Below are 23,002 nucleotides of genomic sequence, written 5' to 3'. Positions count from 1 at the left end.
AGGCAAATGCCTTAACCACTAAGCCATATCTCCAGATCTATTTTTAAAATAAAAGATGGTTCAGGTTGGACTTGGTTGCCCATGTCTGTAACCTCAGCATTTGAGGAGCTAAAAAGGCAAGAGGATCTCAAGTTCCTACCCAGCATGAGCTTCACATCAAGACCTTGTCTCAAAAATAACATAAATAAAACATACAGTTAAACCACTATTTCCTCAGAAATCTTCATAAATTGACTGACCTACTCAGCATAAACATTTGAAACATAAGTGCCAGGTTTTTGGAAGCTTTCTTTTTTTTTTTTTAATTTATTACTGAGAGAGTGAGAGAGAAGGGTGTGCCAGGGCCTCTAGCCACTAAAAACGAGTTCCAGACACATGCACCACCATGTGCATCTGGCTTACGTGGATTCTGGGAAATTGAACCTGGATCCTTAAGCTTCACAGGCAAGTGCCTTACCCACTAAGGTATCTCTCTAGACCTGGAAGATTTCTTTTTATCAGCATAGTATTATAGCTTCTGGAATGTTCCATTTTAGATTGTGTTGTTAGAGTAGTACTCTCTCCTTGTGGGTCTCTACTAGAAGGGTATTTTTGTTTGTGCTTGTCTTGTGCTATTTTACTACCTTTTAAACCTATATTCATATTTTTTAAAGTTTATGAAACTAATACCTTTTATTTTTGGCTCATAGGATAAAACAGAATGCCTAGTACAGCAATATGAAGCCATTAGCCTTCTCAATTCAGAGCGTTATGCCCGTCTAGAGCGGGCACAGGTCCTGGTAAACCAGTTTTGGGAAACTTATGAAGAGCTCAGCCCCTGGCTTGAGGAGACTCGAACATTAATAGCACAGTTACCTCCTCCAGCCATTGACCATGAGCAGCTCAGACAGCAGCAAGAAGAAATGAGGGTAAGGAGCAAACCCATTTGTATTTATATTTTGTTTCAGAATCAGAATTGGGCTCTGTAATTTATCAAAAACAACACAGGTGTCTGCAGGGTGAAAGTTTTTGTTAGAGAATATTTTCATTTGTGAACACAGAGAGAGAAAGTTAGTTAGTATGGGTGAGACAAGGCCTCTTGCCACTGCAAATGAACTCCAGACACATATGCCACTTTGTACGTCCAGCTTTATGTGGGAATTGAGTCCAAGCTGGTAAGCTTTGCAAGCAAGTACCTTTGACGCCTGAGCCATCTCCTCAGCCAGGAAGTTAATTCTTAATCAGAATTTCTTTTCACTATAAAATACATATTGAATTATATCCTTCATCATTTAATATGAATTGATGAAAGAATAAGATTATTGATCTATCAAGAAGCTGTCAAGCCAGGCATGCCTATAATCCCAGTACTCGGGACGTTTAGGCAGGAGGGTCATGAACTGGAGACAGTCCTGGGCTTCAGATTAAGTTCTAGGCCAGGCTACATTATATAGTGAGATTGTGACAAAAAAAGAAAAATGGTGGAGAGGGAATAAAAACAGAAAAACACGAACCTAGCTGGGATTGGGGTAGTGTAACTGCTATGAGACCCTGAGTTTGATCCCCAGAATACAATAAGGAAAGAAACACAAAAAGAACTAACTAATCATGGAAAATGTTAATAACAATTTTAAAGAAAAGTGACAGGAAAGAAAAAAAAAAGAACTAACTAAAAATCAGGGAATTTAAAATATCTTGTGGATGATAGAGTATTGTTAGATACCTGTCATTTAAGGTATGACTAGATTGCTATTTCACTTAGTCACCAGTAGGAGTGAGCGTTGGAAATAGAAATTGTTAGACACATTTTGCTTGGTGTCTTAGTCTGGACCATGTAAATTATAATATGTAGATGTACTTTATGAGTAAAAAAGGTGAGATAGACAAAGTGTGACATACTGGTGGAATGTGGGATGGAAAGAGGATGTGTTCAGGAAGTGGTCTACAGTGATTAGTCATCTATCTGAACTGACTTTGTAAAATTAAAAGGATTCAGCAGCATCAGAGCACAAGATGTGGTTGTTTTTCTGTATCTCCATAAATGGGTGAGATGCTAGGTAGGACTTGCTGCTTTTAAAATTTAATTCTTCTCAACATTGTTGATACCTGTAATCAAAGGAAGCTGGTATAAAAATGCTTATTGTTTTTCATTTGTTTTTTTGTGATTTATGGATCTAACACTGGGTCTCATGCATAGTGAAATTGTGGTTGATCACTGAGCTACTCTCTTAGCCAACGTACTATGTTTTTGTTGTTGTTTATTTGATTTCTCATCTAATTATATTTAAATCCATATTTTTTCCCATAGCAACTAAGGGAATCCATTGCTGAACACAAACCTCATATTGATAAGCTACTAAAGATAGGCCCACAACTAAAGGAATTAAACCCCGAGGAAGGGAAAATGGTGGAAGAAAAGTACCAGAAAGCAGAAAATACATATGCCCAAATAAAAGATGAGGTGCGTCAGCGGGCCCTGGCTCTGGATGAGGCTGTTTCCCAGTCTGCTCAGGTATGTGTGTGTATCTATCTTATAACTCAGCTGCCCACTAGTCTAAGCAGTAGGTCTCTGTGCCTCTTACGCCTCTGTACACAGGAGTATCCAGGCCACCATGTTCACAATACATTATCAGTAGAGTAGGAAACTTTGCCTACTTGGATTTCTGTTCCCAGGAATGTTGATATACTGATACTATATGAAAAGTAAAATGTGTCTTCGCTGTATATGTAGTTGTCTGCTTATAGTTTCTCTGAAAATTTTATGTTGTAATGGTCCTTTAGCAGGTATGATTTGAAATGAACTTATCCTGCGAATTCAAAAGCAATGACTACCTCACCAAGTCAGGTTCCTATGGTGTTTATTAATGGTGAAGTTTAGGTTGACAGCACAATAAATAATTTACACAAAAATCATCCAGCTTTCTAGTTCAGAGCAAACGACTTCTATAGGGAGAAATCCACCAAAGAGAAGCAAAAACCACCAGCAGTGAATTTTAAAGCATGTAACTACATATCTTTCAACTAATATATTACTGTTAGTGGTACTTTTGTCATGTCTCGGTATTTTATTCCTATGTTTAGTCAGTTTTCTTGGTTAATATTTGTACTTACTCAAGTTTTTCCCCCCACCTCCCGTCCCATCTCACTCACATTGTGGATTGTGTTACTTTGTGTTGTTGCTGCCTGCTCCTGTCTTCCCCACATCGTCACATTTCATTGTTGTGTTGACCGCGCTCACCATTACAGATTACAGAGGTAAGGTACTCACCCCACCTCCCCCATTGGAATTAGGGTGTTCTTGTAAGCTGAAAACCGAGGGTATTGCTCATAAGGGAGTTTTCCTGAACTTTATTGAAATTAACTTGATTAGTGAAGTTTGTTATGCCCACTTTGTTTGGGGTAGAATCTAGAAGTGGAGGAGTGATGGGAAGCTAATGTGTTAAATTTGTTTTTCCTGCTAGACACTTGAAGTTGTTAGGCCTTACTCAAATTAATGGATCCAAAATCGGTTTTAATTAGCTTTTTTAGGGGCAGACTCATCTAGTTTGCTCTCTGTTCTCTCTCTGCATCAGATTATGCATGAGAATTTTACCCATTATTATCATGCTATTCAAAGTACTAGAAAAATAGGAAGGTAATTGTTCTTTTAAAGTTAGATTTAGTCTTCCTTAATTATCTTTCATCATTTCCCTCTTGTCCCATACAGTTGGTTGTTAAGTTATATATCATACTTTTAATCTCCAAGTCATGCAGGTTATTAAGCTCCCTGTCCATTTACACAGTTGGTGGAGGGCATGTAGCTTGTTGGTCTAGTCTGTTGCATGCAACTGTCATCTGACATACTGACCCTTTCTGGTTTCATAGTCTTGTCCTTTTTTCATCATACTAGATGGAATTGGAGAAGCATCATGACAGAACTAATCATTTCAGTTGATTTTGATATATTATTTAATATCTTTTGACTATTCTGAAATTTTTTCTATTTTATTTATTTATTTACTTGAGAGAATGGGCATGCCAGGACCTGAAGTCACTGCAAATGAACTGTAAATGCACCCCCTTGTGGATACTGGGGATTGAACCTGTGTCCTTAGGCTTCACAGTCAAGCACCTTAACCACTAAGCCATCTCTCTAGCCCCTTGACTGTTTTAGATATTGCCTTTTTCTTTTCTTCCAGTGGGCCTGCTGTGGGAATACCATGTCCAAAAACATTTCTGAGCCAAACCTAATACTTAGTATCTGGGCTAGGCTGAGCACAGGTTCTATAAACTGTAGATTTCTGTCTTGTTATGCCTAACATTTCCCAAATTGTCATGAAGTATTACTGTGATGGCTAATATTCCAACTTTGTTTAGTTCCATGATAAAATTGAGCCCATGTTGGAGACTCTTGAGAATCTTTCCTCTCGCCTGCGTATGCCACCGCTGATCCCTGCTGAAGTGGACAAGATTAGAGAATGCATCAGTGACAATAAGAGTGCTACCATGGAGCTTGAAAAACTGCAACCATCTTTTGAGGCCCTGAAACGCCGTGGAGAAGAACTTATTGGGCGATCTCAGGGAGCAGACAAGGATATGGCTGCAAAAGGTACTGGGTGGATCTATTTTTGCAGAAAGTCAATAGGATAAATTCCAGGCTATGGCCATCTCTAGCCTCCTACCTAGATGTATTTCATTGAATGTAAGGCACTATACAAGTAATGAATATTCCAGAAAGTTATTTGAAAGTCATTTAAAATTCAGAACACATGCTCCCTTTGAAACAAGTTACAATTGTTGGCTAGATTCCCAGGCCAGGAAATAAATGCTCCTTTAACCCCTAACGTGAGTAAACTACGGTATCAGTAGTTGGTAGTGTATAACAGCCTTTTATAACACTTTCCATGGGGAATATACAGAAATTTAGTACAGAACACTGGAAAGAAGTTTCTACTCAGTCCCTTTGTAAGTTAGGGGTTTTAAGATTACTTCCATGATCCCTTTTTGTGGAAGACCAACATAGGCAGAAAATATTAGCAAGAAATGATAGCAGGGGATGGAGGGGTAGCTTAGTGGTTAAGGTGTTTGCCTGCAAAGCCAAAGAACCCAGGTTCGATTCCCAATGACCTATGTTTGCCAGATGCATAAGGGAGTGCATGTGTCTGGAGTTTGTTTCCAGTGGTTGGAGGCCCTGGCACACCCATTCTCTCTCTCTCTCTCCCTTTTTCTCTGTCAAATAAATAAATAAAAATAAAAGAAATTATAGCAATAATTGGGCATGGTGCCACACACCTTTAATCCCAGCACTCGGGAGGCAGAGGTAGGAGGATCGCCGTGAGTTCGAGGCCATCTTGAGACTACAGAATGAATTCCAGGTCAGCCCAGGCTAGAGTGAAACCCTACTTTGAAAAACCAAATAACAACAACAAAAATTGATGGACAGTTTACCTTGTTTTATTGCTATCTTTGTTGTTGTTGTTTTTCAAGTCTCAGGATGGCCTCGAACTCATGGCGATCCTCCTACCTCTGCCTCCCGAGTGCTGGGATTAAAGGTGTGCACTACCATGTCCATCAATTTTAAATTGTAGAACTATTTCTAAAAATAGTTTCACTGAAAATGTTAGAATTAGATGGAATTTCTGATAACTGATTTCAAACACTTAGAGAATTCTATTTATTTATTTATTTGTTTATTTGAGAGCGACAGAGAAAGAGGCAGAGAGAGAGAATGGATGCGCCAGGGCTTCAAGCCACTGCAGATGAATTCCAGATGCATGCACCCCCTTGTACATCTGGCTAACGTGGGTCCTGGGGAATCAAGCCTCGAACCAGGGTCCTTAGGCTTCACAGGCAAGCGCTTAACCACTAAGCCATCTCTCCAGCCCTACTTAGAGAATTCTTATTCTCATCTTATCTTTACTCTCAGAAATCCAAGACAAACTGGATCAAATGGTATTCTTCTGGGAGGACATCAAAGCACGGGCTGAAGAACGAGAAATCAAATTCCTCGATGTCCTTGAATTAGCAGAAAAGTTTTGGTATGACATGGCAGCGCTTCTGACCACCATCAAAGATACCCAAGATATTGTCCATGACTTGGAAAGCCCAGGCATTGACCCATCCATTATCAAGCAACAGGTTGAAGCTGCTGAGGTAAGAAAAAAAAAAAAAAATGTGCTGGGTGTGATGTCACCCACCTTTAATCTCCCAGCACTTGAGATGGAGGAGGAGGAGGAGTCCCCTCCCAAAAAAGAAAGAAAGGAAAAGAGAAAGAGAAAAGTTATCTCCAATGTACATTCTCTAGCAAAGCACTTTTTTCAGTTCAGTGCTGGGGATTGAACCTGGGGTTTCATGGTTGTTTAGCAAGTGCTTTACAAATCTCTTGCTCCTAAGCATGTTATATTAGCTCTTAGCTAGGGTGAGTACCTTGAAAGCTTTGAGTTTGGGTTTTGTTTTGTTTTGCTTTGGGGAGATTATTCTGATTTTGTTTTATTCTTGTGGTAAGACTTCCATTTGGGTGGTTGATGAAGAATACATGTTCATTAATAGTAAATTTCTTTGATAGACTGTAGAGAATAAAAACCAATTCTGGACTCATCATACAAAGTAGTTACTTAAATTATGCCCTTTCTTAACAGTCTTTCTGGGGGAGTTTTAACCAAATATACTTCACATGCTGTCCATTCAGCACAAGCAAAGCCTAGCTTGCTGTTACCTTTCTAGTTTCTTTTTTTCCAGGTATTTTTCATACAGAAACTCTCCACTCCCTTATCCCTCTTCATGTCCATCCATGAACATATGTGAACAACCACTTGGGATGGTGAAACTGTGCTATCTGTATAAACATATGAAAACATGTTAAGAGCTTTAAACCTTTTATATGTCTAATGCTTCTACTTAGTGTTCACTCTTGATGGGGTATAAGTTGCTTTTGAAGATTTCTGATATGCTTTCTGCTTTGGTTTATGCTCTGTTTCTTCCCACATAGACTATTAAGGAGGAAACAGATGGTCTGCATGAGGAGTTGGAGTTCATTCGAATTCTTGGAGCAGATTTGATTTTTGCCTGTGGAGAAACTGAGAAGCCTGAAGTGAAGAAGAGCATTGATGAGGTGTGGAGCATGATGGATTCATATGAAACATGAGTGGGGTCAGACCAGACAGGGTGGTATTCATAAAAGAATCGGATTGCATATTTTTTCTCCTAGATGAATAATGCTTGGGAGAACTTAAACAAAACATGGAAAGAAAGGCTGGAAAAACTTGAGGATGCCATGCAATCTGCTGTGCAGTATCAGGACACTCTTCAGGTGAGAGGCTGGGATAGTTGCTCACAAAGGAAATACAGATCGTGCTTTCCCTTGGTCATTTTTCCAAATTCATTGTTTCCACATAGTCCTGCACCATTTTAAAACCCAGTATAGTACTGTTTCTGCATTTCTAGCCAAAGTTCCAAACTTGTGTTGAGAAAAGTATTAACATACATCCAGGTCTCAATAGCTGTACCATTTTCATTGTCACAGCATGCTTGCCATATCTGTATATCTGCCCATCCAGCTGCACAATGAAGTTAGCCTTGCTGTGTAACTTATTGTTTGCCAGAAGTTCTGAGCCCTAGTTATCTTGAAGCCCAAACATAATGCTCATTTTCTTCCTACCTCCTATGTTTTTGATTTTATGTATTTCTGTTTTTATTTCAGGCTATGTTTGACTGGCTAGATAACACTGTGATCAAACTTTGCACCATGCCTCCAGTTGGTACTGACCTCAACACTGTCAAAGATCAATTAAATGAGATGAAGGTTTGTATACAGGAATGGCTTTAGGAGAAGAGTTGCTTCTTTTTAATGTTAAAGACTTAGTTTGGTGGTATTACAGTCAGCTCCTCATTGCTGGGACAAATATCCAATCAGACATAGCTTATGGGAGGAAGAGATTTATTACAGGCTTACAGATTCAGAGGAACACTATCAGTGGTGGAAAAAACTGGTTCCCTTTCATAGATAAAAGCGAAAGGAAATCACCAACAGCTAGCAGGCATGAACCACCAGAACTCACACTATTCTGCACATACCTTTGGGCTGGAATTCAGATCTTCCCCTAGTGATATTCCCCCTATATCCTGGTAGGGACTCAAGTAGGAAGTTTAGCCAGAAATGCCTAGCTGAGAGTGTTGGTGCACGCCTTTAATCCCAGCACTTTGGAGTCAGAGGTAGGTAGGAAGATCACTGTGAGGCCACCCTGAAAATACATAGTAAATTCCAGGTCAGCCTGGGCTAGAGTACGACCCTACCTGGGGGAGGGGGGGAGCCTGAGTCTAAGCTGGGCATGGTAATACACACTTTTAATTCTAGCACTTGAGAGGCAGAGGTAGGAGGATCACTGTGCGTTTGAAGCCACCCTGAGACTACATAGTGAGTTCCAGGGCTTGGGGCAAAGTCATATTAGGTATATATAAAGATAGCTACATGTAATCTCAGCATTCTGAAGGCAGAGGTAGGAGGATCACTGAGGTCAAGACCAGCCTGAGACTACATAGTGAATTCCATCCATGTCAGCCTGGGCTAGAGTGAAACCCTACCTTGAACCCCATCCCTCCAAAAAATAAGCCTGAGTCTATGGGGCCAAACTTTCAAATTATTGCAGGTGTTAATATTAAATATATCTTTGGTAGGAGTTCAAAGTAGAAGTTTACCAACAGCAAATTGAGATGGAGAAACTCAATCACCAGGGAGAACTGATGTTAAAGAAAGCTACTGATGAAACAGACAGAGACATTATAAAAGAACCACTGACAGAACTCAAACACCTTTGGGAGAACCTGGGTGAGAAAATTGCCCACAGACAGGTAAGGCAGGTGGTACTGTTCATGGATGAACTGCTGCCTACCCTTTTCTAATTCCCTAATAAATGTTCCCTGTCTTGTTCTGAGCAGCATAAGCTAGAAGGTGCTCTCTTAGCCCTTGGCCAGTTCCAGCATGCCTTAGAAGAATTGATGAGTTGGCTGACTCACACTGAAGAGTTGCTGGATGCTCAGAGGCCAATAAGTGGAGACCCCAAAGTAATTGAAGTTGAGCTTGCAAAGCACCATGTAAGTTTTCATTTTTCTTCTATACGTTTGTAGGTTTGAGACCAGATATTGTCCCCAGTAGCTTCTTACTGCTATGTATCCCTTAAAGAACCAGAGTTGATGATACATATATATCATGTTTTAGGTTCTAAAAAATGATGTTTTGGCTCATCAAGCCACAGTGGAAACAGTCAACAAAGCTGGCAATGAACTTCTTGAGTCTAGTGCTGGAGATGATGCCAGCAGCTTAAGGAGCCGTTTGGAAGCCATGAACCAGTGCTGGGAGTCAGTGTTACAGAAAACAGAGGAGAGAGAGCAACAGCTTCAGTCAACTCTGCAGCAGGTGTGTACATACCCAAGCTAGATAGGAAGAGCTGTACAGATGACAGCATTCAGGAAAGGCCTGTGTCCGAGAGGACAGCCACATGGATAGAACCCTAGGAAACATGTCTGAAAAGAGCGCGTTTGCATTGGATGGTTCTTCTGGATTACTTTGTAGTTCAGTCTGTTTACTACAAAATTGCTCCCTCTTCACTGTTACCAACCCTGTTCAGAGATTCACATTTTTCCAGCATCACGTCCAACTCCCTTGTGTAGTAGTACCTTAGTCTACTCATATTGTGTCATATTGTATTAATCATCTGTACTGTGGTTATGGTGAGAGCTGAAGAATTCTGCTAGGTTCTCATAATAGCAGATTGTGCCAGTCCAACAACATTGCTGAGAGCAGCCTAGGTTCTTTACTCACAGTAAAATCTTAGGCTCTCACACTGGGTGTGGTGGCACATGTCTTGTGGGAGGCAGAGGTAGGAGGATCACCGAGAGTTTGAGGCCAGCCTGGACTACATAGTAAATTGCAGGTTAGCCTGGGCTAGAGTGATACCTTACCTTGAAACCCCAAAAATAAATAAATAAATGAATAGAATAAAATAAAATATACTCTTTTAAAAAGTTTACTTTAAAATTTTTTATATTTATTTTATAATTTATTTGAGAGAGAGAGACGGTGTGCCAGGTCTTCCAGCCACTGCAAATGAACTCCAAATGCATGCACCACTTTGTGCATCTGGCTTACGTGGGTACTGGCGAATCAAACCAAGGTCCTTTGGTTTTGCAGGCAAGCACCTTAACCGCTAAGCCATCTCTCCAGCCCCAAAATAGTTTACTTTTGAGGCTGAGAATTTCTTACTAACATTGCTGATACATCTTTTTTCTCAAAAGGCCCAAGGTTTCCACAGTGAAATTGAAGATTTCCTCTTGGAACTCACTAGAATGGAGAGCCAGCTTTCTGCATCTAAGCCTACAGGAGGACTTCCTGAGACCGCTAGGGAACAGCTTGATACTCATATGGTAACAGCAATTTTTCAAGTTGAGCATAAGCATCCCATATTCAGTAGCCTTTTTCCGAGTTCATATGTGGGTGTCTACATGTACTGCATTTTGACCAACAGTATGGTATACTTTTGGGTATTCCTGCTCATAAACAGGCTTTAACACCCTCCCATGGGCAACAGTAGTAAAGCAAAGAGTCAGCTGGAAAGGTATTGTTGAACTATAATTTTGAGTTCTCCATTTGGTAGGCACCAAAGTATTGACTGGATTGTAAGAGCATCACCAAGACAGACACAGAGCACAAATGTGTTTGTGTGTAAGAAAACTACTCAGTGGGCTCTTAGGGAGATTGGAGAGATGCTGACAGTATTTTAGGAAAGCCTGCTGAGAACAAAAGGCAATATAATTTCTAGGCAAATCGTTAATGAAAAGGAGAAGTAAATTATTGAACAGTATTTCTGAAGTCTTTGATCTTAAGAAAATCTATTAAATTGGTGACAAAATTATTTAGAATAAGGAAAAATAGTGGATTTTACTTCAACAGCTCAGCCTTTGAACTGATTCCAAGAGGCTTTTAAATCAAGATGATGCCTTTCTGGATGTTTCCAAGCCGCTAGTGAATTGGGAGAGGGGAGAATCTTCCAGGAGATAGGTAATATTGATATCTCTTTTGCGTTTTCTTATAGGAACTTTATTCCCAGCTGAAAGCCAAGGAAGAGACTTACAATCAGCTGCTCGACAAGGGCAGGCTCATGCTCCTAAGCCGTGATGATTCTGGGTCTGGCTCAAAAACAGAACAGAGTGTAGCACTCTTGGAACAGAAATGGCACGTAGTCAGCAATAAGATGGAAGAAAGAAAGGTACCACCATCAAACACTGAGCAGTTTGTTTGGTGATTGCATATAATCCTTATTTTGTTTTTATGACACCTTTTTGAAGAACAGTTTATTATGATAAGCTGCTCTATCTTTTCTCTTTCTACTGTCCATTGCACACTGATGGTATTCATTTCTGCTGATACTTTGTTTCGTAGTTATTCATTCCTGTTCTCCATCTACCAGTAAAGATAACACTATTACTGTTCAGTACTAGGCTTGATATCTTATCTTAATCACCAGTTTGTATTCCTACTTAAAAACAGTGCTTTGCTGGAGATGGTGACTTGTAATTAGGAGAATGGGAACAGGGGAGTAAAAGAAGTGTGACCAGGGCTGGAGAGATGGCTTAGTGGTTAAGGTACTTGCCTGCAAAGCCAAAGGACTCAGGTTCAGTTCCCTATGACTCACATAAGCCAGTTACACAAGGTAGCACATATGTCTGGAGTTAGTTTACAGGAGCTGAAGGCCCTGGTATGCCCACTCTCTCTCCCTCTATCTACCTAACTCTCTCTCAAATAAAATAAAAACTTTAAAAAAGTTAAAAAGAAAGTGTGACCAACAAATTTCTATACAAGCAACTTAGTTTCTTCTTACTATAAATACATTATTCAAGGAAATTTGCTGAAAGTCAGGAGATGAGTAAATTATTATTCCTCAAAGTTTACTTCTCTGTAGTAACAGAAAAAGACGATGAGGGATGAAGGCATTTGAGTATAGATTTCCATTCTGTTCTTTGTTAGTCAGTCAGGTCAAGTGTGAATCATACATACAACCCTGTTGGTCATGTCCACTCAGTACTAAGCACTTGTGCACCAGACACTGTGAGGCTTTAGCAGAAGCAGTGAGCAACTGGACTCTATCATTATGAAATTACTGGGCAAAAGGACAACAAACATGAAATATGCACTACTTTTGTAGAATCATTCTGATATGATTGTGATATTAAAACTGGTCAAAAGACTGGGTATATAGCTATATTTAGAAAAACAAGCCGGGCGTGGTGGCGCACGCCTTTAATCTCAGCACTCGGGAGGCAGAGGTAGGAGGATCACCGAGAGTTAAAGGCCACCCTGAGACTACATAGTGAATTCCAGGTCAGCCTGAGCCAGAGTGAGACCCTACCTCGAAAAAAAAAAAAAAAGAAAAATAGGCGGATTCTGGCCCATAATTAAGTTTTCTGCCTGGGCATGGGGACACACACCTGAAACCCCAGTACTTGGGAGTTTAAGGTAGGTGCATCTCAAGTTTAGGCCATTCTGGAACATAAAAGACCCTGTTGTTCATGTCCTCGTCCCCCACTGCCTGCCGCCAATTTTTTTTTTTTTCTCAATAATGGAACTGATTAAGCAAAGCCAGTTGTCAAGAATTAGTTATTTCTGGACTGAGAAGAGGGCTCAGCAGTTATAGGCATTTGCCTCCAAAGCCTGCCAATCCAGGTTTGATTCCCCAGTACCCACCTAAAGCCAGACACAAAAGTGGCTCATAAACCTGGCATGTATTTGTAGTGGCAAGAGGCCCTGGCATGTACACACACACAAATAATTTTTTTTAAAAAGAATAGAGACAGGCATGGTAGCACACACCTTTAATCCTAGCATTCGGGAGGCAGGGGTAGGATTGTCAAGAGTTCAAGGCCACCCTGAGAGTACATAGTGAAGTCCAGATCAGCCTGAGCTAGAGTGAGACCTTATCTCAAAAAAAACAAACAAACAAAAAAAGAATGGTTGTTCCTGGTTGTGTGAGAATATTACATTCAGATCAGTAAAACCTTTTATTAAATGTGCATAATGGGAATGGAGAAATGGCTTAGTGGTTAAGGCACTTGCCTGGAATTCTAAGGACCCATGTTCTACTTTCCAGGTTCCACATAAGCCAGACTTGCACAAGGTGATGCAAGTGTGCAAGGTCACACATGCGCACAAGGTAGCGCGAGCATCTGGGGTTTGGTCACAGTGGCTGGAAGGGTGCTCCAATTCCCCCCCCCCTCTTTCTCAAGTAAAAAAAAAATTCAAAAAAAAAAGTGCATAGGGCTGGAGAGATGGCTTAGCTGTTAAGGTGCTTGTCTGCAAAGCAGTGTTCAATTCTCCAGATTCTATGTAAGCCAGACACACAAAAGGTGAAGCAAGGACAAGTTCACACATGCATGCTAGGTGGTGCAAGTATTGGGAATTCAATTACAGTAGCTGAGGCCCTGGCATGCCAATTCTCTCTCTCTCACTAATATAAAAAATAAATATGCATAGTGCCAAGTGTGGTGGCGTATACCTTTAATCCCAGCACATGGGAGGCAGAGGTAGGATTGCTGTGAATTCAAAGCCACTTAGAGAGTACATAGTGAATTCCAGGTCAACCTGGGCTAGAACAATACCCTACTTTGAAAAACTAGGGGGGAAAGCGCATCGTGCTATAGTAAAGGGTGTGTAGGTTTAATAACACAGAGTAAATCATCTTGGAACTGTATTCATTTCAAACATTTCTATGATAGATTTGAGGTAGACTTTAGTATCACACCTGACTTGTTTAGATTGTTTATACTTTTTTTGGGGGGGGGGTGCTGGGAATTGAACCTATTCTTTACATTTACTAGGCAAACATTTTACCAAAGAGCACTGTACATTTTTAGAACATTCAGTAGCAGGTAAAATAGCCTAAAATAACGAATAATCATTTGTTATCCAATCGATTACAGTTAATAGTTTTAGTATAACTCTTGAGGTTTTCCCATGAATGTATTCATTTTAACATATTCAAGTTTTATTTATTTGCATGTGTGTGTGGGTGCACCAAGGTTTCTTGATGCCAGATGCTTGCACTCTTGTGTCTGGCTTCATATGGGTACTAGAGAATTGAACCCCAGGCTGGCACCTTTAACCACTGACCCTCTCTCCAACCCCATGGATATATTTATTTATTTATTTTATTTGAGAGTGACAGAGAGAGATAGAGGCAGAGAGAGAGAGAGAATGGGTGCACCAGGGCCTCCAGCCACTGCAAATGAACTCCAGATGTATGCACCACCTTGTGCTTCTAGTTTATGTGGGTCCTGGGTATTCGAGCCTCGAACTGAAGTCCTTAGGCTTCACAAGCAAGTGCTTAACCACTAAGCCATCTCTCCAGCCCGATATTTTTTTTTTTCCGATATGTTTATTTTTAACATTCGTTATTTTACTTGCCTTCCTAGTAGATAGGCCAGAGGTAAAAGAGATCACTGAGGTTCTAGGGGTAGAAGTCCCTAAAAATGGAACTTGTGAACACTGGACTGGAGGTGCTTTCATGGACAGTAGCATTGTCCTGAATGAGCCACTGTTTTTCCATTCTGATTTAGATCAAGCTGTTTGAAAAATTCACATCTAGAATTTTGCCCAGAATGTCACAGCTCTCTCAGTGCTGTGGTATAAGCATATATTTCAGGCTCAGTCATACTTTCATGTGCCATATTTTCCAAAACCTATATTTAAAGGGGACACTTCAGTGAGTGTCATCTTTACACTGATCTTTAATGTGCTTTTCATTTAGATATCTTCACACCATAAAATATACAGAGCAGGATTTAGGTTCTGTAGCTTTCACCACTAAAGGGACTTCTCATATTCAGTAAATGGCCCAGGAAGTAAGAGAATAGCCCAGAAAATATAGCTATGAATTGTGCTTTCTCCTTTTCCTTATTCATGGTTCTTGTCCAGATGTTTTAGTTTCAGATACTAATATTAAAGGTTCTCTTCATTACAAGCAAGGCATATTTAAAAGCAGATTAGTGAGTCTACCTATTTAGAAGTGATTTAATTTGGTATTTATTTTATGCCTTTGTCATTGAAGCTAGATTTCTGAATTTGGCACTTTTCGTGTTTGTTTTGTTTAAAATACAGTCAAAGCTGGAAGAGGCCCTCAGCTTGGCAACAGAATTCCAGAATTCCCTGCAAGAATTTATTAATTGGCTAACCTTAGCAGAGCAGAGCTTAAACATCGCCTCTCCTCCCAGCCTGATCCTAAACACTGTCCTTTCCCAGATAGAGGAGCACAAGGTAACTATGATTTATGGTGTTGTCTTCCTTTTAAAAGGATTCTTTCAGCTGGGCATGGTGATCCTGGCACTGTGGAGGCTGAGGTAGGATCACTGTGAGTTCAAGGCCAGCTTGGGGCTACAGAGTGTGTCCCAGGTCAACATGGGCTAGAGTGAAACTTCACTTCAAAAAATAAATAAAAATGAAAGGATTCATTCAAAAGAAGGCAGTTTCCATTCCCTTAAGTCTAAAAGAGCAATATTGTTCCCTCAGGTTTTTGCCAATGAAGTAAATGCTCATCGAGACCAGATCATTGAGCTGGATCAAACTGGGAATCAGTTAAAGTTCCTTAGCCAAAAACAGGATGTCGTCTTGATCAAGAATTTGTTGGTTAGCGTTCAGTCTCGGTGGGAGAAGGTTGTCCAGCGATCTATTGAAAGGGGACGATCACTAGATGATGCCAGGAAGCGGGCAAAACAAGTAAGATTTAAAACAACTTTGCAAACAACCTTGGGTTTCAAATTTCTGAAATAATTATCATAAACAAGTTAATTTGTACATTTATTTTTGCTGTAGCTTATTTCTTATTTAATTTTAGTTCCATGAAGCTTGGAAAAAATTGATTGACTGGCTAGAGGATGCAGAGGGTCATCTCGACTCAGAACTGGAAATATCCAACGATCCAGACAAGATCAAACTCCAGCTTTCTAAACATAAGGTAAAGCAGTTAATTATTCTGAGGTTCTGAGCTTGGTACTCACTAAAGCTTGTAGCATGCTAAAAATAGAAATCAGAGCTAGTTAAAAACAAAATAAAGGCTGGGGCTGGAGAGATGGCTTAGTGGTTAAGGTGCTTGCCTGTGAAGCCTGAGACCCAGATCACAGGTTAACCAGATGCACAAAGATGAGGTGAGCACAAGGTTGCACATGCCCACTAGGTGGCACAAGCATCTGGAGTTTGATTTCAGTGGCTGAGGACCTGGCTCACCAATTCTCTCTTAAAAAAAAAGAGAGAGAAAAGACAGTTTGGAGAGATAGTTCAGCAGTTAAGGTGCTTGCCTACAGGGCCTGGCAATCTGGCTGTGATTTGCCAGTACCCACAAAAAGCCAGATGCACAAAGTGGCCCATGTATCTGGGGTTTGTTTGTAGTGACAGAAGGCCCTGGTATGCCTCTTTTTTTCTCTCTGCTGGGCTTGGTGGTACACACTCTTAATTCCAGCTCTCAGAAGGCAGAGATAGAAGGATTGCTGTGATTTCAAGGCCAGCCTGAGACTACATAGTGTTGCAGTCAGGATCACATTGCTGGTAGAAATCACCCAACCAAGAGCAGCTTGTGGGAAGAAAAAAAAAAAGAGGTTTATTTTGGCTTACAGGGTCGAGGAGGAAGCTCACAATGGCAGGAGAAAATGATGGCATGAGCAGAGAGTAGTAGATATCACCCCCTGGCCAACACAAGGTGGACAATAGCAACAGGAGAGTGTGCCAAACACTGACAAGGGGAAACTGGCTATAATACCCATAAGCCCACCCCAACAATACACTCCCTCCAGGAGGCGTTAATTTCCAAATCGCCATCAACTGGGAACCTAGCATTCAGAACACCTAAGTTTATGGGGGACATCTGAATCAAACCACCACATATAGTGAATTCTAGGTCAGCCTAGGCTAGAGTGAGACCTAACTTTGAAAAAACAAAACAAAACAAAAAGGTTAATATTAAAATGTCAAGTTGATACTGGGCTTGGTGCACATGCCTTTAATTGCAGGAAGCAGAGGTAGGAGGATCACTGAGTTCAAGGCCAACCTGAGACTGTAGTGAATTCCAGGCCAGGTTGGGCTAGAGTAAGACCCTACCTCGAAAAACTTTAAAGAAAAAAATCAAGATGACAAATCTTCACATGGTGACACATGCCTATAACCTTAGCATTCCAGGAGGACTGAGAGTTCCAGGGCAATCTGAGCCACATGGGTCTTGGGAGGCATGCAAGATGATAATTAAACCAGGGTTCCATTGTTTGTTTATCTATTATTTATTTATTTTGCATTCCTGAGTTTTGAACCTAGAACCTCACATATGCTACACAAGTGCTCTGCCACTGAGCATTACAGGCAGCCCGTGTTTCATTTTGTGTCTTTCTTTCTGTATCATTATTTATTATTTGAGGGAGATAGAGAGAGGAAGAAACAGGCAAAGAGGGAGAATGTGGACACATCAGGACCTCCAGCCACTGCAAACAAACTCCATATGCATGCACCACGTTGTGCATCTGGCTCACGTAGGTACTGAGGAATTAAACCTGGGTCCTTAGGCTTCACAGGCAAACGCCTTAACTGCTAAGCCATCTCTCCAGCCCCAAGTATCTTTTATTTATTTTAACAATGTGCAGTTGCCTGCAGTGGCCGGAGCAGAACATCACATGTCTTACTCTACTGGGATTGCAATCTTCAGTGGCCACACCCAGTTATTTATGTGGGTCCTGGGGATTGAACTTCAGCTGTCTGACAGGCCTCCTCAGGCCCTCATGTTTGCACAGAAATTGCTGAACCATCTCTCCAGTTCCCATTTGATATCTTGACACTAGGACATTTTATTTTCAATAACAATTCAAGCTGGGCATGGTGGCACATACCTTTAGTCCCAGCACTTGGGAGGCAAAGGTAAGAGGACCGTGAGTTTGAGGCTAACCTAAGACTACTTAGTGAATTCCAGGTCAGCATGGGCTAGAGTGAGACCCTACCTCAAAAAAATTTTTTTTTCAATCAAACTGGTTATGAGAGTAACTAACCTATAGGACTTTAGAAATTGCCATTTACTGCTATATGTTGCATAAACAAAAAAAAAATGTAATATCTTAAGGATAAGTTGTTGTTAGTGGTAATTCAGTTTTTCAATCAATATTTGGTTTTATAACCTGAAAACTAAAAAAAAAAATGTATTCCAAATCAAGAGTCCCCCTCCTATGCACCCTCCCTCCCCCCGTACTGGGGATTAAACTGATGAGGACCTTGTGCCATCTTCTCATTTTTTAATATTTTTTTTGTCTTTTCTGGTAACAGGAATTTCAGAAAACTCTTGGTGGCAAACAGCCTGTATATGATACCACAATTAGAACTGGCAGAGCACTGAAGGAAAAGACTTTGCTTGCTGACGATACACAGAAACTCGACAATTTATTGGGAGAAGTCAGAGACAAATGGGATACTGTCTGTGGCAAGTCTGTGGAGCGGTGAGCATGAGTGTCTCCTTGAGGGCTTTGTGATATGGCATAGGATCTAAGAGACTTAGCGCTAAATTCAAATGATGATAAATCTATCAGTAAGAGATTTTGAATTCAAAGTGTTGTGAAGTGATTTGATCAAATTGCTGTAAAATTTTTGTTTTGGACTTAAACTTTGCTATATAGCAAGGAAAGGCCCATAAAATCAAGCCAATAATAGTAACAGATTAGTGTTTGGGCTCATGCCTGCAAATTCCCAGCACTTAAGAAACTGAGGCAGCGGGGTGTGGTGGTGCACGCCTTTAATCCCAGCATTCAGGAGGCAGAGGTAGGAGCATTGCCATGAGTTCAAGGCCACCCTGAGACTACATAGTGAATTCCAGGTCAGTCTTAGCTAGAGTGTTGCCTTACCCACTCCCTCCCCCCAAAAAAAAAAAAAAAAAGCTGAGGCAGAAGAATGCCTTGAGTTCAAGGACAGCTTGGGCTGTATAGTGAGCTCCAGGCTACACTGAACTACATTATGAAACCCTGTCTCAAAAAAATAGAAGCCAGGCATGTTGGTTTATGCCAATAATCTCAGCATTCAGAAGGCTAAGGTAGGTTCTGTGAGTTCAACACCAGCCTGGGCTACATAGTTTCAGGTCAGTCTGGGCTAGAGTGAGACTCTGCCTCCAAATTAAACACAATTAGCTAGGTATGGTGGCATATCCCTTTACTCCCAGCACTTGGGAGGCAGAGGTAGAATTGCTGTGAGTTTGAGGCCAGCCTGGGAATACAGAATGAGTTCCAGGTCATCCTAGGCTAGAGTAAAACCCTACCTGAAAACAAAACAAAAGTTCATATTAGTAACTCTTAAATACTTGTAAATCACCAATTTGTAATACCAGTGGCTGTCTTCAGTGTATGTCTTGCACAGTGCATATACTCAGCCATAATCCCAGGCCTTTATTAAACTAAGTTAATGCTGAACAGTGCCTGATATTCAGTGATCTTCATAAAAACAAATGAGGAAGCTACTATTATTATTCCCATTTTATAGATGAAGAAATAATTACAAAGAGGTTTCTAGAGCTGGAGAGATAACTTGGCAGTGAAGGTGCATGCCTGCAAAGCCAATTGACCCAAGTTCACTTCCCCAGTATCCATGTAAAGCCAGATGCACAAGAAGGTGCATGTATCTGGACTTCTTTGCAGTAGGATAGAGGTCCTGGCTTGCCCATATTCTCCCTCCCTTCCTTCTCCCCTCAAATAAATAAGTTTCTGGACTTCCCCAAGGTTACTAACTGGCAGAACTAGGGTTTTAACCTGTGCATATTTATGTGTATGCGTGTGTATGGTTTTTCGAGGGAAGGTCTTGCCCTAGCCCAGACTGACTTGGAATTCACTGTGTAATCTCAGGCTAGCTGTGAAATCACAGCACTCCTCCTATCTCTGCCTCCTAAGTGCTGGGGCAGTTTGCTTTTAAATGTGCTTTGTTTTTCCATTGACAGCTTCCATACTTATAGACAATAAACCATAATAATTCCCTCCCCTCTCCCACTTTCCCCTTCACAACCACACTCCGTCATATCTCCTTTCCCCATTAGTCTCTCTTTCATTTTGACATCATCATCTTTTCCTCCTATTATGAGGCATTTTAACCTATTTTTTATTAAATATTTAATTTATTTAATTTATTTATTTTTGGTTTTTCGAGGTAGGGTCTCACCCTAACCCAGGTTGACCTGGGATTGAACTCACAGCAATCCTCCTACCGCTGCCTCTCAAGTGCTGGGATTAAAGGCATGTGCCACCACACCTGGCCAAATATTTTATTTTTATTTATTTATGAGAGAAAGGGAGGGAGAAAATGAATGCACCAGGGCCTCTAACCACTGCAAACAAACTCCAGATGCATCTACTACTTTGTGTATCTGTCTTATATGGGTTCTGGGTAATTGAACCTGGGTCCTTAGGCTTCGCAGAAAAGTGACTTAAATGCTAAGTCATCTGTTTGGCCCTTTTAACCTACTTTTTTAAAAGTAACCTTTTAATTTAAGTTAAGAGAGAGAGAATGGGCACACCAAGGCATTTAGCTGCTGCAAAGAAATTCCAAAAGCATGTGCCACCTTGTACATATGGATTACATGGGTTCTGGGGAATCAAACCTGGGTCCTTTGCAGATGAGCACGTTATCTGCTAATCCATCCCTCCAGCCCTAAAATTTTTAATATTTATTTATTTAAGGGAGGGAGAGAGAGAAAGCCAAATAGAGAGAAAGAGTATAATTGCACCAAGGCAAGCCAGGCATGGTGGCACACACCTTTAATCCCAGTACTCGGGAGGCAGAGGTAGGAAGATTGAGCACTCGGGAGGCAGAGGTAGGAGGATCGCCGTGAGTTTGAGGCCACCCTGAAACTCCATAGTGAATTCGAGGTTAGCCTGGGCTAGAGTGAGACCCTACCTCAAAAACCAAAAAAAAAAAAAAAAAAAAAAAATTCCACCAAGGCTTCTAGCCACTGCAAACACTATACACATGAACCACCTTGTGCATCTATCTGGATTATATGTGTATTGGGAAACTGAACCTGGGTCCTTTGACTTTGCAAGTAAGTGCCTTAACTGCTGAGCCATCTTTCCAGCCCTCTAAATGTACTTTTATCTACTCATACTCATTCTGTTTTTGATGTACCCACTGTGGTTTTTGTTTGTTTTTTATTTATTTATTTAAATGAGAGACAGGCAGACAGACAGACAGAATGGGCATACCAGTGCCTCTAACCACTGTAAACAAACTCCAGATGCATGCACCATCTGGTGTATATGGGTACTGGGGAATCAAGCCTGTGTCCTTTGCCTTCACAGACAAGCATCTTATCCACTAAGGCATCTCTCCAGCCCCATTGTTTTGGATGAACTGACTAGAGTTCTGAGAATCAGAAGTGACCCGGTGTCACACAATTAGTATAGGGTTAGTTTATTTCTCAAACTGTTGTTCTGGGCTTGGAGTGCTATAATGTAATTATCACAAACCTTGGTTTGTTAGAGTGTATCCCCTGTCATTAGTGTAAGATGTCCATAATGCATTCATACCTGTCCCCTGTGCTGCATTTTAATCCATTCTAGAAAGGGTTTGATTTAAAATGTCTGGGCATCTCATCACTTTTCACTCTATTTCTAACTGTTGTAACATAGAAGTTATTGTCTTTATAGAGTTCATGCTATATTCCTTTCCAGCAGTCAGTTGTGAACCATTAATTAAAAACTGGGGTTTATATGTTTTCTCAGGCAGCACAAGTTGGAGGAAGCCCTTCTGTTTTCTGGCCAGTTCATGGATGCTTTGCAGGCCTTGGTTGACTGGCTATACAAAGTGGAGCCCCAGCTAGCTGAGGACCAGCCAGTACATGGGGACCTTGACCTTGTCATGAACCTCATGGATGCCCATAAGGTGAGGAGTGAGATGGGGGCTTCATGGACAGGAAAGCCATAGGATTTTCCCTCCCTGTGCACCTTCTGCTCCGAGTTAATCATGTAGGAAAAGAATAGTACATACTCCCAACATGAGTCACCTGTTTTCTCTGACATATCATCCTCCTTTCCTCACAGAACTCCCAAGGAAATGATAACTTTCCCTGTGGTTTTACTCCCTGTGCTCAAAACATTTATCAAATAAATGATTTCTCTTGTCTTCTAGGTTTTCCAGAAGGAACTGGGAAAGCGAACTGGCACCGTTCAAGTCCTAAAGCGGTCAGGCAGAGAACTGATTGAGAATAGTCGGGACGACACCACGTGGGTCAAAGGGCAGCTCCAGGAACTGAGCACGCGCTGGGACACTGTGTGCAAACTGTCTGTTTCCAAGCAAAGCCGACTTGAGAAGGCCTTAAAACAGGTAAGAGATTTATTGGGTTAACTCGTGGCAGGGGATCTAAGCAGGTGGATTTTAGTTTATGGACCACTGAGTCTACCCAGCTTTAAAATGAACATAAAATTGAAATTGGAAGCCAGGCGTGGTGGCTTTAATCTTAGTACTCGGTAGGCAGAGATAGGAGTATCGCCGTGAGTTCGAGGCCACCCTGAGACTATGTGGTTAATTCCAGGTCAACATGAGCCAGAGTGAGACCCAACCTCAAAAAACCAAAAGGAAAAAAAAAATTGAAATTGGTATTCTGAATGTCATGTAAGACTTTAGCTAGTCACTTTTATAGCAAATTCAATTGGCTTTTTTGTTTTGTTGGTGTGTGTGTGTGTGTGTTTGTTTGTTTGTTTGTTTGTTTGTTTGTTTGTTTGTTTGTTTCAAGGTAGAATGTCATACTAGCCCAGGATGACCTGGAATTCATAATGTAGACTTTTAGAGTGGCCTGAAACTCACAGTAATTCTCCTACCTCAGCCTCCCAAGTGCTGGGATCAAGGGCCGGCGCCACCACACCTGGCCCTTGATTTTTAAAGATCTACAAATTAACCCAAGTGTGGTGATGCACGCCTTTGATCTGATCACTCGTAGGCAGAGAGCAGTATCACTGTGGGTTCAAGGCTACCCTAAGACTACAGAGTGAGTTCCAGGACAGC

The 23,002-nt window shown here is 41.0% G+C and overlaps 1 protein-coding gene across 16 annotated transcripts in view; it reads left to right on the top strand.

The window, feature by feature from the left end:
• Positions 1–23,002, top strand: part of Macf1 (microtubule actin crosslinking factor 1) — a 436,027-nt gene that overhangs the window by 383,801 nt on the left and 29,224 nt on the right. For 11 of the 16 annotated variants that reach the window (XM_045149529.1, XM_045149528.1, XM_045149532.1 and 8 more), the window contains 19 exons: positions 690–908; positions 2,288–2,491; positions 3,226–3,234; positions 4,336–4,567; positions 5,885–6,111; positions 6,947–7,069; positions 7,166–7,267; positions 7,658–7,759; positions 8,632–8,805; positions 8,893–9,048; positions 9,173–9,370; positions 10,249–10,377; positions 11,046–11,219; positions 15,104–15,259; positions 15,512–15,718; positions 15,837–15,956; positions 18,296–18,465; positions 21,724–21,883; positions 22,130–22,324. In XM_045149529.1, coding sequence (XP_045005464.1) covers positions 690–908; positions 2,288–2,491; positions 3,226–3,234; positions 4,336–4,567; positions 5,885–6,111; positions 6,947–7,069; positions 7,166–7,267; positions 7,658–7,759; positions 8,632–8,805; positions 8,893–9,048; positions 9,173–9,370; positions 10,249–10,377; positions 11,046–11,219; positions 15,104–15,259; positions 15,512–15,718; positions 15,837–15,956; positions 18,296–18,465; positions 21,724–21,883; positions 22,130–22,324 — 3,057 coding nt within the window. The remainder of the gene's footprint in view (positions 1–689; positions 909–2,287; positions 2,492–3,225; positions 3,235–4,335; positions 4,568–5,884; positions 6,112–6,946; positions 7,070–7,165; positions 7,268–7,657; positions 7,760–8,631; positions 8,806–8,892; positions 9,049–9,172; positions 9,371–10,248; positions 10,378–11,045; positions 11,220–15,103; positions 15,260–15,511; positions 15,719–15,836; positions 15,957–18,295; positions 18,466–21,723; positions 21,884–22,129; positions 22,325–23,002) is intronic. The other 5 variants (XM_045149530.1, XM_045149524.1, XM_045149533.1 and 2 more) reach the window with 1 other exon arrangement.

Source organism: Jaculus jaculus, chromosome 5 (genome assembly GCF_020740685.1).
Source record: "Jaculus jaculus isolate mJacJac1 chromosome 5, mJacJac1.mat.Y.cur, whole genome shotgun sequence".
NCBI classification, from domain to species: Eukaryota; Metazoa; Chordata; class Mammalia; order Rodentia; family Dipodidae; genus Jaculus; species Jaculus jaculus.
The sequence above is the reverse complement of the archived record's forward strand: the minus strand, read 5'-3'. Positions and strand labels throughout refer to the sequence as shown.